This window comes from Neofelis nebulosa, chromosome 11 (genome assembly GCF_028018385.1).
Source record: "Neofelis nebulosa isolate mNeoNeb1 chromosome 11, mNeoNeb1.pri, whole genome shotgun sequence".
Lineage (NCBI taxonomy): Eukaryota > Metazoa > Chordata > Mammalia > Carnivora > Felidae > Neofelis > Neofelis nebulosa.
In genome coordinates this window covers 48,865,386-48,881,154 of record NC_080792.1, presented here as the reverse complement: position 1 = coordinate 48,881,154, position 15,769 = coordinate 48,865,386, and the positions used below count along the sequence as shown (strand labels likewise).

The 15,769-nt window shown below is 49.2% G+C and overlaps 1 protein-coding gene across 3 annotated transcripts in view; it reads left to right on the top strand.

The window, feature by feature from the left end:
- Positions 1-15,769, top strand: part of CABLES1 (Cdk5 and Abl enzyme substrate 1) — a 128,754-nt gene that overhangs the window by 8,242 nt on the left and 104,743 nt on the right. Inside the window, exon 1 of one of the 3 annotated variants that reach the window (XM_058692519.1) lies at positions 4,676-7,408. The exons of 1 other annotated variant lie outside the window; for it this stretch is intronic. In XM_058692519.1, coding sequence (XP_058548502.1) covers positions 6,549-7,408 — 860 coding nt within the window. In that variant the 5' untranslated portion in view covers positions 4,676-6,548. Of the gene's footprint in view, positions 1-4,675; positions 7,409-15,769 lie in introns of those variants that run through there. One more of the 3 variants, XM_058692518.1, reaches the window with a different exon arrangement.

Sequence of the window (15,769 nt, the reverse complement as noted above, 5' to 3'; positions counted from 1 at the left end):
GAGGAAGAGTTATTGAAACACATCTCCCCAGATTAACGAGGTATTTGAATCCATTCTTGGCTTGAACTATTGTCCTTAACAAATTAGTAACACAGGCTTACCTGACTGTCCTTACAGTCCATGGACATGCCCCATCACCTATTTTTCTCAACTTCTCATGCAAATTGTAAGAGCCTGGAGGCCCTACATCATCTTAGGCAGGGACTGCAGTAAAATATTCTCCTTCTTTCTTCCACATAGTGCGAGGGGTCTGGAAGCAAAATGGTCTTATGTGGACCTAGGCCTAGGTGTGGACAATGTCAGGGGCTGCCGGTACCAAGCACTGAGGGAAGGGCAGGACCTCAGGCAGGACAAGGAGACTTGGAAGTTGGCCCTATGTCAAGAAGTGGCAGGAACACAGTCTCCCCTGGGCATCTCTTGCATAGGGAGAGGAGGAAGTCTTAGGTGGGTGGTGGTAGGGGCAAAGGTTGAAACAGCCTCAGTTCCAGGAGGTTTGCTGGGGGTTAGTTGAACCCTGTGCATACAGCCCTTTCTTTTAAGTACTCTGATGTATTTTTGGTGACAATATGGATGTGGCTTTCTCTGCCATTAGCTTGAGGGCTCCAGGACAGGATTGTAGCCTGTTCTCCTTGGCACTCACAGAACCTAACCCAGAACCTAGCAGGGGATTGCCATTTAGGAAATACTGGAAGGAGGACTATGAGCAAGTCACAATTTGTAAGCTTCTATCTATGGCTCTGTTACTCACTGACTTCAATTCTTCATTAAATATCCCTGAGCTTCTAGTCAAGTCTCTCTCTCTCCCTCTTTTACGTATGCTTCACGCCCAGCACAGAGCCCCACGTGGGGCTTGAACACCCTGATATCAAGACCCGAGCTGAGCTCAAGAGTCAGACACCCAACTGACTGAACCACCCAGGTGCCCCTAGTCAAGTCTTATTTAAGTGTTGCATCTGGTCTCAGATGTCTTGGAGAAATTAAGGAAGGAAATTAAAGTATCTGTGTCAAATTGTCAAGAGGAAAACAATGATACCCCCATCTCCCTGCCTTTCTCTTTGGCCAATAGAAATGATCAGAAGTCCCCATGGGGAAGGTAAATTTTAGGGAGAAGAGCTGGGGCGCTGAGAACGACCTCTTGGGCATTCTCCATTTCTAGTCTTGGTGGTCTAACTTTGATCTGATGGAGGCCAGCAGCAGGTTTCTCACTGGCACCATGCCTGTATTTTAGATCTACTAGTCTGGGTGGGAGTTCTAGCAGTGGGCAGCAGCAGCACTTTTATGGAACATGCAGTAAAATAATCTGATCTGAACTGGAGCCCGCATCTGATGTTTCTCATGGTCCTGCAGGCCTGGCAGGATTAGTGAAAACTGCAAAAACCTAGAGGCTAAAATATCCCAGCCTTTGTTGTGTGTACCTTCTATATTTTGCATTTTTCTAATAATAGCTACCTACTTAAGATACTCTGTTAGTTGCATAATTTATATTATCACTAATCCTCACAGCTCTGCAAGGTAAAATATTACTAAACCTACCTTTACAGATGAAGCAACCAATGCAAAAGGTTTGTAATTTTCCTAAGCTGGAGCCCCCAGAGATCACACGTTTGTAAGAACCTAAGCTGGCATCAGACCCCCTTGTTATTTCCACAGCGTCAGATGGTTTTTGTTACGAGTGATATCCACTGTCATCTCTAAGCTAATTTTCAGACTTCTTGTCTGCAAAATTATTTTAAAAAATATTTTTCTAATGTTTATTTTTAAAAAAAAATTTTTTAAACATTTATTCATTTTTTAAGAGACAGAGCACAAGCAGGGGAGGGGCAGAGAGAGGGGGAGACACAGAACCCGAAGCAGGCTCCAGGCTCTGGAGCTGCGATGCGGGGCTCGAATCCTTGAAACGCGAGATCATGACCTGAGCCAAAGTCAGACGCTTAACCCACTGAGCCACCCAGGCACCCCAATGTTTATTTCCTTTTGAGAGAGAGACAGAGCGTGACCAGGGGAGGAGCAGAGAGGGAGGGAGACAGACTCTGAAGCAGACTCCAGGCTCTGAGCTGTCAGCACAGGGCCCCACGTGGGGCTCGAACCTATGAACCGTGAGATCATGACCTGAGCCCAAGTTGGTTGCTTGACCACCTGAGCCACCCAGGTGCCCTCTGTGAAAATTATTTTTTTTAAGGGTTAGTGATTACCTGTAGGTTCTTTTTCTTTCCTTCAAAATTGACTCTTGTGTGTGTCAATCAAAACTGTTGGGTGCATACAAAAAAAAAAAGTTTTTAGAATGGGCACTGTAAAGGGGCAATATTAAAGTAAATGGGAGGGGACCCCAAAACAAAAACCTTTAGCAGACCAATAATTACATTTCAAGTTCTAGTCCTCTGTGCCCACATTCTGCGAGGAATTTGTATGCAGAACTTCCTCTTCCTAAAGTGTTCCCCTCCTTCCCTCCTTAGCATCCAGGTCAGTTGAAATCCAGGATCTTCCCTGAGGCCACCCCCACAGACCTCACCTCAAATAAAAAGGTTCTTTTTCATATTTTGATAACATTCACAGTACCAGTCTGATTGCTCATTTGATCGATCACTTAATTGGAGCCTGCCTTGCATTTTTGTTTAAATGTGTTCTGAGCTTTTTGCTTTCCCATATTTTTGCTATAGAATGCACAAGGGCAAAGAGCCACCGCTTCTTTTTTTGCTTTTGTAGCAAGGAGCTTCCAGGTACATAGAAGTTGCTCAGTAATATTTAAATAGTGATTAAATAGGTGAAAAATAAGTGAATTTGGAATAATTCAGGGAGTAGGTTGATTGGATTGGTACAAATAACAACTGACATTTAAAAATTTTTTTAATTTAAATTTTACTTTTTTAAAGTTTATTTACTTATTTTGAGAGAGAGAGAGAGAGAGAGCGTGCACACAAGTAGGGGAGGGGCAGAGAGAGAGGGAGAGAGAGAGAATCCCAAGCAGGCTCCACGCTGTCAGCGCAGAGCCCGACCAGGGCTCCATCTCACAAACCAAACCTCAAGATCATGACCTCAGCTGAAACCAAGAGTTGGGGGGCTCAATCAACTGAGCCACTCAGGAACCCCAACAACAGACATTTTAAAGGGTACTTTAAGATTCATCAAAATGTTTCATGAGCAGTCTCATTTGTATCTCAAAATAAACTGCCGAGAATATTGGGTTGGCGAGGTTAAGAGACTTGCTCTTGAAACTCAGATCCTCTTCCTCCAAATTTTGTACTATTTTCAGTACAGTTGACTTTTAAGTACAAATATAAGATTATAAATCTGGAGATGTACTCCCCCATCATACATCCTCACCAGCAGAGGGCGCAGGACCATGTATGGGTCTTATTCCAAGACCAGTTTGTATACTGGCCCAGTATAAGAGCTGGGGGTCATTGGGCAAATTGTTTAATTTTACTGAGCCTCATCTGTAAATATTGGTAATAACACACCACCACCCCAACTTGCAGAGTGCAAAAGATTAGAAATATTCTGTGGCTGGCACACAGTAGGTGAACAGTAAACCATACCTCTCATTATCCCTACAAGAGGATTGAGCACAGGAACAGTGTGTAGGTTAAATAAAATATCGATTCTTGTTTGATGCTTAAATAAGTATTTGAAATTATTTTGCATGTTTGACACTTAAAACAGGCAGAGTTATAGCAAATGGACAAAGAAATGAATATTGATGAAAAAATTGATATTGCTGGCACGAGTGTGAGGAAGCAGACTGGGACAAACTTTCTGGATGGGAAACCTTAAAAACATGATATGCCATTTGCCCCCGTATCTATTTAGCCTAAGAAAATATTGGACAGTAAGAAGATTTAGAAAAACACAGGAAGTCATCACCATACTCTTCCTAAAAGCAACACTGGAAACAACCTAAATGTTCAATGTAGGGTACAGTTTCTTTTTATTATTGTTAGTTTTTGAACATCTTATTTATTTAAGTAATCTCTACATTCAACATGGGGCTGGCTTGAACTCACAACCCCAAGATCAATAGACGCTCTTCTGACTGAGCCAGCCAGGTGTCCCTAGGGTACAGATTTAATAACTATAATCTCTCCATCATATTAAACACTATTAATCATTAAAATGATTCTATAGAAGAATATTCTAAATGAAAAGATGATCTTAACACAGCAAGCAAAAATCACAAGACACAAACTGTGTGCTTTCACTTGGTTAAAAATACAGGATAGAAATAAAAAGTTCAAGTTATTTCTGTAGCAGATGAAACCATTAGTGGTTTTTTTTTTATTAAAACTTCTCTTCACTGGAGCACCTGGGTGGCTCAGTTGGTTAAGCCCCTGACTCTTAATTTCAGCTCATGCCCAGAGTGGGGCTCTGTGCCAACAGCTTGGAGCCTGCTTGGGAGTCTCTCTCTCTCTCTCTCTCTCTCTCTCTCTCTCTCTCTCTCTCTCTCTCTCTCTATCTCTGCCCCTCCCACACATGTGCTGTCTCTCTCTCAAAATAAATAAATAAACTTAAAAAAAACCCCAAGCTTCTTTACTTACCTTATTCTCTAAATGTTGTGCAATTAACATTTATCACGTTTGTAATAAAAAATAGTTCATGGGGTGTCTTTCATTTAACGCTACCTACCAGCACAACCAGGCCAGTGGTCATGCAAATTAAGTTAATGGTAATAAAGCCTCTTGGAAGTTTCAAGGTAGTTAGTTAAACAAAATAATTAAACTAATGAAATTTCACAGAGCTGGTCACCAAGCTTTGACTTAGCTGCTATAAGGCTGCTATAAATGGATCTCACTCTCCACTGTTTCAAAAGGCCTAAAAATGGCATAAAATAAAATATGAGCAATTTTTCATGCGAAGGGCCATGTGCCTGTTTGTCCTAAGCAAATGTAACCTGAAACTCACCCATATCTCATATACTCCAGGTTGGCTGCCCATCTCTGGACAGGCTGTATTTGCTCTCCATTACTCAATTTACTTTCCTGAACTTGAAGTGGAGTGGAATTTCAATGTAGAGTTACCCATTAGTTCCAGGGCTAAATTTAAACCTTTAATTAAATTAATCCCTTGATCTTAAATGCATTGCTTCTCCCTCAGAAAAGTGTATAGAGGTGTCTTAGACATCACAGAGCTTAATAAAGTGTGACAATTGTTCCTTACCGCATAGGGAAACCGGTACACGTTTGGAGAGAGCTCCTGGTGCCCTCTGGCCTCCCAACCCCCTCAGCCAGCACAGGCATTTGTTGGGGCTGGGGCCAAGGTACAGCATTCTGTGTCTCCTCCCAGGTCCAGACTTGCTGTCCAGTCATTGAATCCTTGGGCAGGAACCCATCTTAAAAGAAGACATGGTAGATGCCAAACGAATGTTTATGAACTAAATGACAGAAAGTAACTGTGCATATTGTTCCAGTTTATATGGGATAAAAAGAGATCATAATCCACAACATTTGCAGGGTGACTAGAGGAAAAGGGCGTGAGGCCTTTTTAGCTTATTTTGGTCTTCATAGAGTAAAAATTGATGTTGGCTTTTGCTAAGAAAGAGATGAAAAGTGACAGCACCATCAAGTGGGGATGTATAAATTAGCCCGTACAGAAGATGTTCACCTGTGCCTGGGCTCTGTATGCACCCAGGGGTGCGCAGTTATCTCAGGGGCCTGTGAATGAATGAGACATAACCTTAGTCGTTAAGCAACAGCTTTAAGGTGGGACTGACTACGTAAGGGGTTGTGAACCTACTCGTATAACTATTAATAAGGACCTACTTCTCAGGGCCCAACGGCAGCGCGGGGTCCAGTTAACAAGCTCGTGGGCCAGATCTCAGCTTCCCTCCGAGTAAACCTCCTGTAGACCCATAACTCTCCCGGGACCACATCCTCAAGCCGGGACTCCAGGGTTCTGCTTGCACCCCCGCCCGCGATTCCCGATTCCTTGTGCGGGCGCGGCGGCAAAACGTGCTTGCTTCCCTTAACTGGCGCCCGCGCACCCCGGGAGCCAAGAACTCCCCGCAGGAAGCTCGGAGTACCTGGACCCGCCGCAGATAACCCCCGCCCTGTCACCCGCTCGGCTTTCTCTTCCTCCTCCTCCTCTGCCCTTCGCCTCCCGCCGCCTGCCTCCGCGGCCGCCGCCTGCGGCTTTGTTTTCCTCCCAGGTTTCATTCCCCACACGTGATACTGTGTTATTGCAAAGAGCGCTTCGGAGCGCGAGCGCAGGGCGCGCGCACCTATAAATACGGACACCGGGTCTGGGAAGCCGAAGACCGTAAGGGTGGGGAGGGCCTGGGACTTGGCGATCAGCGACCAGCCAGCCAGCCAGCAAGGAAGCAAGCGACCGAGCGAGCGAGCTACACAGCCGCGCGCGTGGGCCCGGGCGGCGGCGTCCCCGGCCGCAGCACCAAGGGGCGAGCATGGCCCGCCCGCGGGGGGGCCGGGCCGCCGCGCACGCCGCCTGCGCCCCGCGCCCTGCCCAGCCCGGGTCACCGGCGCTCGCGCTCGCTGCTTAGCACTCGGGCGCCGCTCGCTTCTCCGGGCATCGCGGAAATACCGCCGCAGACGGACACAATGGCGGCGACTACCGCCACCACGGCCGCCACCGCCGGCACGGCCGCCTGCAGCAGCAACAGCAGCAGCACCGGCACCGACGCCGCGGGCACCAGCAGACTGCAGCAGCAGCCGCCGCAGCAGCCCCAGCCCGCGACCGCCCCGCCGGCCCAGCCACCGCCGCCCGAGCCCCCCAGGAAGCCGCGCATGGACCCGCGGCGCCGCCAGGCTGCCCTCTCCTTCCTCACCAACATCTCGCTAGACGGACGGCCGCCGCTGCAAGACGAGGAGTGGGGCGGCGGCGAGGAGAGTGGCGCGGCCAAGCCCGGCGCCGGCAGCGCCTGCGGCGCGAGGACTCGGCTCAGCCTGCTCGCCGCCGCCGAGCGGGGCGGCTGCAACGCGCTCGCTGCAGCGGGCACGGCGGCGGCGGTAGCAGCTGGATGGGGCCCCTGCCTCCCGCAGCCTTCGCCGCTGCCGCCGCTGGCCCCCGGCGGCCACGCTCCGGGGTCCGGTCCCGGGGCGGCACGGGGCTTCGTGAGCCCTCTGGGCGCTGGCCGGGCGTCGGGGGAGCAGCTACAGCCGCCCCGGTCTGCGCCTTTCGCCTCCTGTGCTTCGCCGCAGCTGCCCGACGGGCCCGGGGACGGCGGGCAGGAGGAGTTGGAGGAGGACGATGCCTTTTCCAGCGTGCAGGTGCCGACGGCCGCCTTCTTGGCCTCCGGGACCCCCGGGAGTGGGAGCGGCAGTCGAGGTCGCCTCAACTCGTTCACTCAGGGAATCCTGCCCATCGCCTTCTCCAGGCAGACCTCGCAGAACTACTGCTCCCTGGAGCAGCCGGGCCAGGGGGCCAGCACCAGCGCCTTGGAACAGCTGCAGAGGTCCCGGTGAGTATCCAGGATGCGACGCGCGCCTCGCCCCCGCGTCCCTCCCAGCCGGCTCTTGGCCGCGGAACACGGATCGCTCCCACCTTCTCGCGCCCTGCCGGAACCCTGAGCTTCTGGCCCAAATTCCAAACCACGAGGGCCCGTAAAGAGAGAGGGGCCCCAGGGACTTGTGTTCACAGGTGTGTGCATGAGCCCGGCACTCAAAGAGCAGAAGCATCACGCTCACGCTGAGTCCGGAGTTGGGAGTTGCGGGAGTCCATTAAAAAGCCGCACCCAAACCTCCCATTGTAAGGAGATCACCAACTTTCAGAAACCGGGTTCAGACCCAGAGGCGCTCTCTCCCCACGCCAGGCAAGACTTGGCGGGGCGCAAAGGTTCAGCTGGTGGCTGAGTGGCGCGTGTAAGCCTGAACTTCTTGCAGACTCGCGGTGAATCCCTCCTGAGAAAAGTTCCTGCTTGTGCTCATAGTAGTCCGGTGTCCCGGGAAACCTTGGGGTTTTCCTTTTGCTTTCCTAAGAAACGGAAAATCCTTGCGTTTCCTTGCAATGGGCCTTGGAGGTTGGACACAGAGAGGAAATAGGGCTTGATGATTTTTTTCCATTCCAAGATGAATTTGCTAAAGTTAGTTAGAAGCTTGTTATATTTGCCAGCTTATGTCATCTGCTGGTTTTAGGCATCTTAGCAAAAATATGAGATGTTGGACACTTGCTTATTGTGAAGGAAATAGCTGGAGTTTGTCACCATATGTTCAAAGGACAGGTGGGAGTTAGGTCTGTGTCAGCAGTAAGGCCGGAGTTTGGAAAAGAATCTGGGGAGCAGTGGAGAAATGCAGGCCTCTTTCCTTCCTGGGAGGGAGTATTCTCCCTTGTTAGTGTAATAAGGCCTCCTGTGAAGTCAGTTATAGCTTGGGCTCTACCTTGGGTCAGTTATTTTAACTTCCTGGGGCCTCAGTTTTCCCCTTCTTAAATGGAAACATTTTGCAGGCCTCAAGATGAGAAGGGAGAACGTTTTCTGTTACAGTCTCTCTCCTGTACTGCTCTTGGGAAAGCTCAGGCTTTTGCTGGCCTAAGTTAAAAAGGTGGCCTACTGGAAAACTTAACTTCCTCCCCCAACAGGCAAATGGGGAAAAACAAGCCAGTCTCATCCAGAAATTTGCCTGAGTCTCCTTCTTCCCAAATGGGTGAAATCATGACCCTGTCTGGTGTGTAGCCTCACGTTGTGAGTGCACAGGGGCTGCGGGGAGGGGTGTGGAACAGAGAAGCAGCCTTGTGATTGCATGGGTGAATTAGCTGGGCACAGGTGACAGTCTGGCTCTGGCATTTCTTGTCAGAGCATGCATCTCTCCATTAGCGGGCCAGTGCACAGGAGGGGAATCCCTTCCTTTCTGGGTGAGTGGTGCATACTCAGCAGTTTCTGGGCAGCTTGGTGTTACCGCTTGACATCACACTCTGGCTCATAATGACTCTATAGTTTGAGCGTAAGCCCAGCCAGGCCTGAGGGTCATGACAGGAATTGTAATAAACATACATGTTATTCTAAGCCAGTATGCAAGGCTGGCCTGTGTCTCATGTTAGACAGATGTGTTCCTGTGCTAAAAGCAGCTGGAGATCAGATTACCTCACACTTTGTCTCCAAGAATCTCATTTCAGGGGATATGGAGGACCTTCTGTGTTAGCATTTCTTTTTTGTTTAAGATTTTATTTTTAAGTACTCCGTACACCCAACATGGGGGCTCAGACTTAGAACCCCAAGATTGAGAGTCGCACGCTCCACCAGCTGAGCCAGCCAGGCGCCCCTGTGTTAGTATTTCTGATCCAAAGAATAGCCAGAATTTAATTTCCAGTCCCATAAATATGAACCCCTTGGTTGTTTTATTGATCCCCCTACTCCCCAGCACATGCTTTAAGTAAGATGAGTCATTCAGTATAAGATGCTTCCTGATAGTCCCATTCATCTTCCTACTTAGGAATTATCCATATCTGGCAACCTGATAGATGTATTTTTTTTTTTATTACAGCTGTCAACAGTAACAGCCTGAAATATCATGTACAGAGAGGAGGTAAATGGGTGAAACAGGGATTTAAGAAAGGCCTTAAAAAGCCTAGCTTGGCTATAGCTGTTGCAGTGGTCATGAGCTTCAAATATTCTAGGATGCTTTGTTTCTTACACCATCCTGCTTTTGAGAATTTTGTCAGAAGCATGCTGTTTTTATGACCACTAAAGAGTACTTTTCACCTGCCTAGACAGTGTGATGTAGAGTACAAACTCATTTGAATTGGGCCCAAGGCCAACTTAGAAGAATGCTATTGGCTTTCCCTGCTGTGCCTCCCTTTAAGAAACCATGCTAGCCAGGGTAGTTCTAGATCCTACTTCATGGATGTTCTCTTGGGATATCCTTTTCAAATCAAATTATACTTGCCTCGGATGTGTCTCTTACTATTTAAGGAATTCCATAGAGCCTTGCTACTCAAAAGTTGGGCTCTGGGACCTGCAGATTTACCAGAGCTCTTAGAAATGCAAACTCTCAAGGGGGGCCTGGGTGGGCTCAGTCGGTTGAGCCTCATGATTTCACAGCTCAGGTCATGATCTCACGGTTCCTGAGTTCAAGCCCTGCATTGGGCTCGCTGCTGTCATCGCAGAGCCCCACTTCGTATCTTCTGTCCGTCGCCTGCCACCCCCCCCCCCTTCTGTGCTCTCTCAAAAATCTTTAAAAAAATAGGGGCGCCTGGGTGGCTCAGTCGTTTGAGCATCCGACTTCAGCTCAGGTCACGATCTCGCTGTCCGTTAGTTCCAGCCTTGTATCAGGCTCTGGGCCGATGGCTCAGAGCCTGGAGCCTGCTTCTGATTCTGTGTCTCCCTCTCTCTCTGCCCCTCCCCCGTTCATGCTCTGTCTCTCTTTATCTCAAAAATGTTTAAAAAAAAAAAAAAACACTTTAAAAAAGAAATGCAAACTCTCAGGGCCCACTCCAGATTACAGGATCCCCAGATGATTCATATACATGTGAAAGTTTGGAAAGCATTGCCGTAGTTAATCTGAAATCATCTGCCTTTTATAATCAACTTGAGATATATTGGGTTTGTTATGAATATATAAAAATCAGAATTTCTCAGTCTGAAATCGTGAAATGCTTTCATTTTTGTTATTTCCGTCTGGACACTTGTATAACCAATCATAGTAATTGCTTGGACTTCCAAACTTTGAAATACGACTCGGGGAAAATTCCTCAGCCCAGGCCTAGGCACCATTTCTGGTTGCCTAGGTTGAAGCTTCACAGCCACCCCACGTGTAGATTGACAGACCCGGTTTAGTCCAGATACAAGCCCGGATCTTTGACATCCAAGCCTGGCGTCTTTTCCTCTGCCACTCAACTGTATCATTATGCTTTGCATGTGGTAGGCCCAAGAAGAATTTTGGAGCTATTGAGTGCAAATGTTTGGGATACAGCAGGCTAGTCATACTGATGTGATTCTGTACTTTTTAGTCTCCCCTCCCCTGCCATTTGACCTTTCAGCCCCCAGCTTCTGCTCACATCTCCATTAGAGCACCTAGGAAACCCAGTCCTGTAGGCCTGGGCATCTTCTCAGCCTGGTGGGCAGGGCTCCTCCCCTGGGAAGCCAACACACTGGGGGTTGCTCTCTGGCTAGGTGTCAGAGGTGGGAAGCCAAAAAGATTCCTTCTAGCTTGACACCCTGTCGTGCGCTCTGCTTAGGCAGTGCCAGCCGCACAGGGAAAGTGTTAGTAGGTGGAAAGGAGTGTAAATTTATAAGGTGTGTTTTAAGGCTTACTTCCACTTTAAAAATTTCATCTCTGGCAGCAGCTGGCGGCAGTCCTGGGTTACTCCACTTCCTTGAGCTTCTGAATGGCAGACAGCCGCCCAGAAGCAAAGTCAAGCCCAGGTGAACCAGTGTGTGCCATCAGGCCTGATTGAGGACCCTGCAAGTTGACCAGGGAATTAATTTTTTTTTTTCAGTATATGAAATTTATTGTCAAATTGGTTTCCATACAACACCCAGTGCTCATCATCCCAAAAGGTGCCCTCCTCAATATCCATCACCCACCCTTCCCTCCCTCCCACCCCCATCAACCCTCAGTTTGTTCTCAGTTTTTAACAGTCTCCTATGCTTTGGCTCTCTCCCACTCTAACCTCTTTTTTTTTTTTCCTTCCCCTCCCCCATGGGTTTCTGTTAAGTTTCTCAGGATCCACATGAGAGTGAAAACATATGGTATCTGTCTTTCTCTGTATGGCTTATTTCACTTAGCATCACACTCTCCAGTTCCATCCACGTTGCTACAAAAGGCCATATTTCATTCTTTCTCATTGCCACGTAGTATTCCATTGTGTATATAAACCACAATTTCTTTATCCATTCATCAGTTGATGGACATTTAGGCTCTTTCCATAATTTGGCTATTGTTGAGAGTGCTGCTATAAACATTGGGGTACACGTGCCCCTATGCATCAGTACTCCTGTATCCCTTGGGTAAATTCCTAGCAGTGCTATTGCTGGGTCATAGGGTAGGTCTATTTTTAATTTTCTGAGGAACCTCCACACTGTTTTCCAGAGTGGCTGCACCAATTTGCAGGGAATTAATTTTAAAAAGCATGAGGGTTTTGCTTCTTAGAGCACCTGCGTTAGCATTATGCCTTATGGATGGAGAGTTAGTTCGTACATGGAAAGAGGACGTATGGTGCAAAAGAATTCCCAAGTCTTGGGTTCAAATCATGATGCCACTGCATGACCCTGGGCAAGTTAATCAGCCTTTCTGGTTCTGTTTCCTCTAGAGAGCCTTGGCCTGTGTCTTGGGCTTTGTCAAGTGTGAATTGGGCTTATATAATTGAGGGCTGACTCTGCGTGGGCATGCCCCAAATGCTAATTTATATCCGGGCTTCTCAAATGTAAATGTCTTTAGAATTCCCTAGGACCTTGGAAAAAGCAAGGATTTTGATCCTGCAGTTCTGGGAGGGCCTCAATTCTGCACAGCTGTGTGGGATGCTAATGGGTAGCCTTTTAAGAAGGAAGGCTTGGCTGGGTACTAGGATTGTTCCAATTGTAAGATTGAGGAAGCGAGGTCTCAGAGATGTTAAGTAACAGTGCTCAAGGTCACTCAGCTTGTTGGGGCAGAGCTCACACTGCTTTGGAACTTCTAAGTACTCCTCCCTCTGTATTGCCCCTATTGGGGTGAATGTCCGGGTTCTGTATCTGTGGCCCCTGTCTTCACTGAAAAGAAAGATGTGGGCTAACTAGGTGATCGACCGCCAGAGTAAGAGAAAGGAGATGGACGTTTTCCCCCAGGTTTTGTCGCTTCCTTGCTTTGTGATTTCAGGCAAGTTCCTACTCCATTTTCCTGTTGTAAGCCACCTGACCTGACTGGATTTTAGAAACCTGTGAAGGACTTTGATCTCCTCCAGCAGTACGCAAACCCAGGTTACTGTTAAGCCATCTTTCTGGCACCATGAATGATAGAGGCCAAAGCTGCAGTCCCAGGCCGGCCAGGCCCTGGTCAGGACGCTTCCCCAAGACGCGGCGGAGGCCATGCCCTGCCGCGGAGAGGTCAGTGGCCCGAGGCGCACCTGCTGCCCTCCCCTTTGCACTCACAAAGCCTGTAATGTGGGTGAACGCAGAAGGGGAAATAAATCGGAAGCCTGCTCCCCGCTGGCGTGTGCCCAGAAAGGGCAGCTAGTTCAAGTGTGACCTTTTGCCCTTTGGAAAGGGGGTGGGGAAGCCTCAGCATGGCTCTGTACCATGTCCCCACACCTGTCCTGGGGAGCCTCGCCTGCATGGACTTTTTCCCATGGGAAGGAGAGCTGTTAAGGTGGGGAGAGGGGTGTAGGGCAGGTAGCCTTTAAAGCATACTGGGAGGGAAAGATAGGTGAGGCCAGGTGAGGTGACATGTTGTGGATCAGGAATGCCAATCGGCACTTGGCAAACCTGGATGCTGGGCCAGCCCCTGCCATGCCCGGTGACCCTGGACAAGTCACTTTACACCCTTGGCCTCAGTTTCCTTATGGATTTAAAGGGCTGGGTTAGGTGAGCTGCCGTTCTTCCTGGTCTAGGGCTCTGGGCGGCTCAGTCCTGGGCCTGCTGCCGAGGCTGGGGCGTGTTTAGCTTGGGATGTGTAGATAACCTAACCTTAGCATCGGATGTAGAAGTGGCATTGAGTTGGTTTCACGTGGCTCCGGTTGGCAGAACACGTAGTGAGGAACGACAGAATGAATGGGTTTCCCCTGGTGTAAGGGAGAACTTTACGAAACACCTTCAGCTATGTTCCCTCTGGCAGTGAAGGTGTCATAACTGGAATGGCCATTTTAGGAAGCCATCCAAGCTGGAAACCACTCCCTCATGAGTTGGTCAGTCCCCAACCAACACCACCCCATTGAGGAAGCGAACTGGAGTTACCACCTCCCTTGCTCACGGGCCTACGGGTTTACAAAGCACTTTGTGGACATCGATTCCAGGCCCCTGACACCATGGAGGGGCAGGAATCCAAGGTCACAGAGTGGGCAAAGGGTGACCTTAGGTGCTTTGTCATCTGTCAGGTATGTAGTAGAGGGAATACTGCCTTGTGTCATTCATTCAACAAACAGTGAACATGATGACTATCGATTATGAGCTGTTGGTGTGCTAGTCATGAGAGATACAGACAAAAAAGGTGGTCCCTGTCTGTCGGGAGACCTGAATCACAGAAACAGGCCAATTTTTCCAGTGATGAGGGCTTGGTTAGAGGTGCACTTGTTTGAGCCCCTACCAAGGCAGGAGCATTAAATGCCCTCCCCTGTGGGACCTGGCTCAGGGCCCTGACACAGTACTTTTATTTACCAAACATGTCCCAGGCACTACATGAGGATTAAGCAAGTTCATATTTATAACTGCCCTGAGATGACAGCACTACTGGATCACACTCATTTTTTTTTTTTTAAGTTTGTTTATTTATTTATTTTGAGAGAGACAGTGTGAGTGGGGGAGGGGCAGAGAAAGAGGGAGAATCTCAAGCAGGCTCCACACTGTCAGCACAGAGCCCATACTGGGCCCGAACTCACAAAACCGTGAGATGGTGACCTGAGCCGAAAATCAAGAGTTGGATGCTTAACCGACAGAGCCACCCAGGTGCCCCTGCGTCACCCCCGTTCTGAAGCAGAGGTTGAATTACTTGCCCACGGTCCCGGAGCCCGTACACGGGGGCCGGGTTCAAACGCAGGCAGTCTGGCTCCGGAGTCCGTGCCCTCACCCGCTCGCTCCACTCTGTGCTGCGGTTTGAGTCAGGCTTGTAAATGCTTGTTCAGTTGGCTCCAGCTGAACTGGGCAGAAGGTGGCCTAAGTGACCCAAGGGCATTTGCTAACCCTGTGGTTTCCTTATTTAGGTGTCTGCCTTTCTGTCATTCAGGGAGGACCTCTGTGGGTGAGGGCCCAGAGGACGGTCCAAGGTGGACAAGGATTCCTGGGACTCCAGTAATCCAGCCTTGCCCAGTGCCTGCCCTGCTTCCAGAACTCTCTTCAGCCACATCTAGATCCTTCTCACTTCTCTTGCTGCTTTTTTTTTTTTTTTCTCTTGCTGCTTTTTATGCATCTCGTGCTTTACGAAGTGCCTTCTGTAGTTTACAGAATAGGAGTGGCACAGGAGCGTGAGCCTGGCACTCCTAGAATTGTTTGTGGCCCTGGCCCTGCCCCTTACCTTGTCATGAGGCTCTCATCCATGAAATGGGAGTAATCCTACCTCCTTTCTGGGTGTGTTTCCTTTGTTTGGACCCTCTGAATCTTCTCCCTCCGTACCCTTTCCCCTAACTCAGGGGTCGGTTGACTGTGGCCCACGGGCTGTTTATAAATAACGTTTTCTGGGAAACAGCCACACCCGTTCATTTCTGTATTGTCTTTGGCTGCCCTTGTGCTCCGCGAACAGAATTGAGTAGTTGTGGCGGAGACCACATGGTCCACAAAGCCTAAACTATTTATTCTGAGTCCTCACAGAAGTGTGCAACCCCCCGCCCCAGACACACTCTGTACCGCCGAGGTGTGCACTGGCCCCCTGTCCCTCCCTGCCTGCCCTCACTGTCTCTGCCTTTGGAGCCTCCTGGCTTCTGTTTGGACCTACTCCTTCTCCCCCTGGCTGATAGAGGGAACTTTCAGTTCTTGTCAGTTTTGAATTCTGTATATTTCACGTGTGGCCACCTCTCACAACCTCCGCCCCGCCCCCCCCACCCCCCCCCACCCTGAATGCCACCCCCACCACCCCACCCCATGCTACCCTCCATTTCCATGCTGTGCTGGCTTTCCACGGGGCCGCAGGGTCAGGTACTCACACTCTTCTCCATGGGAAGGGTCCTGGCTCTACTCCCATCGGATGCCCCTTTCCTTTCTGACCCG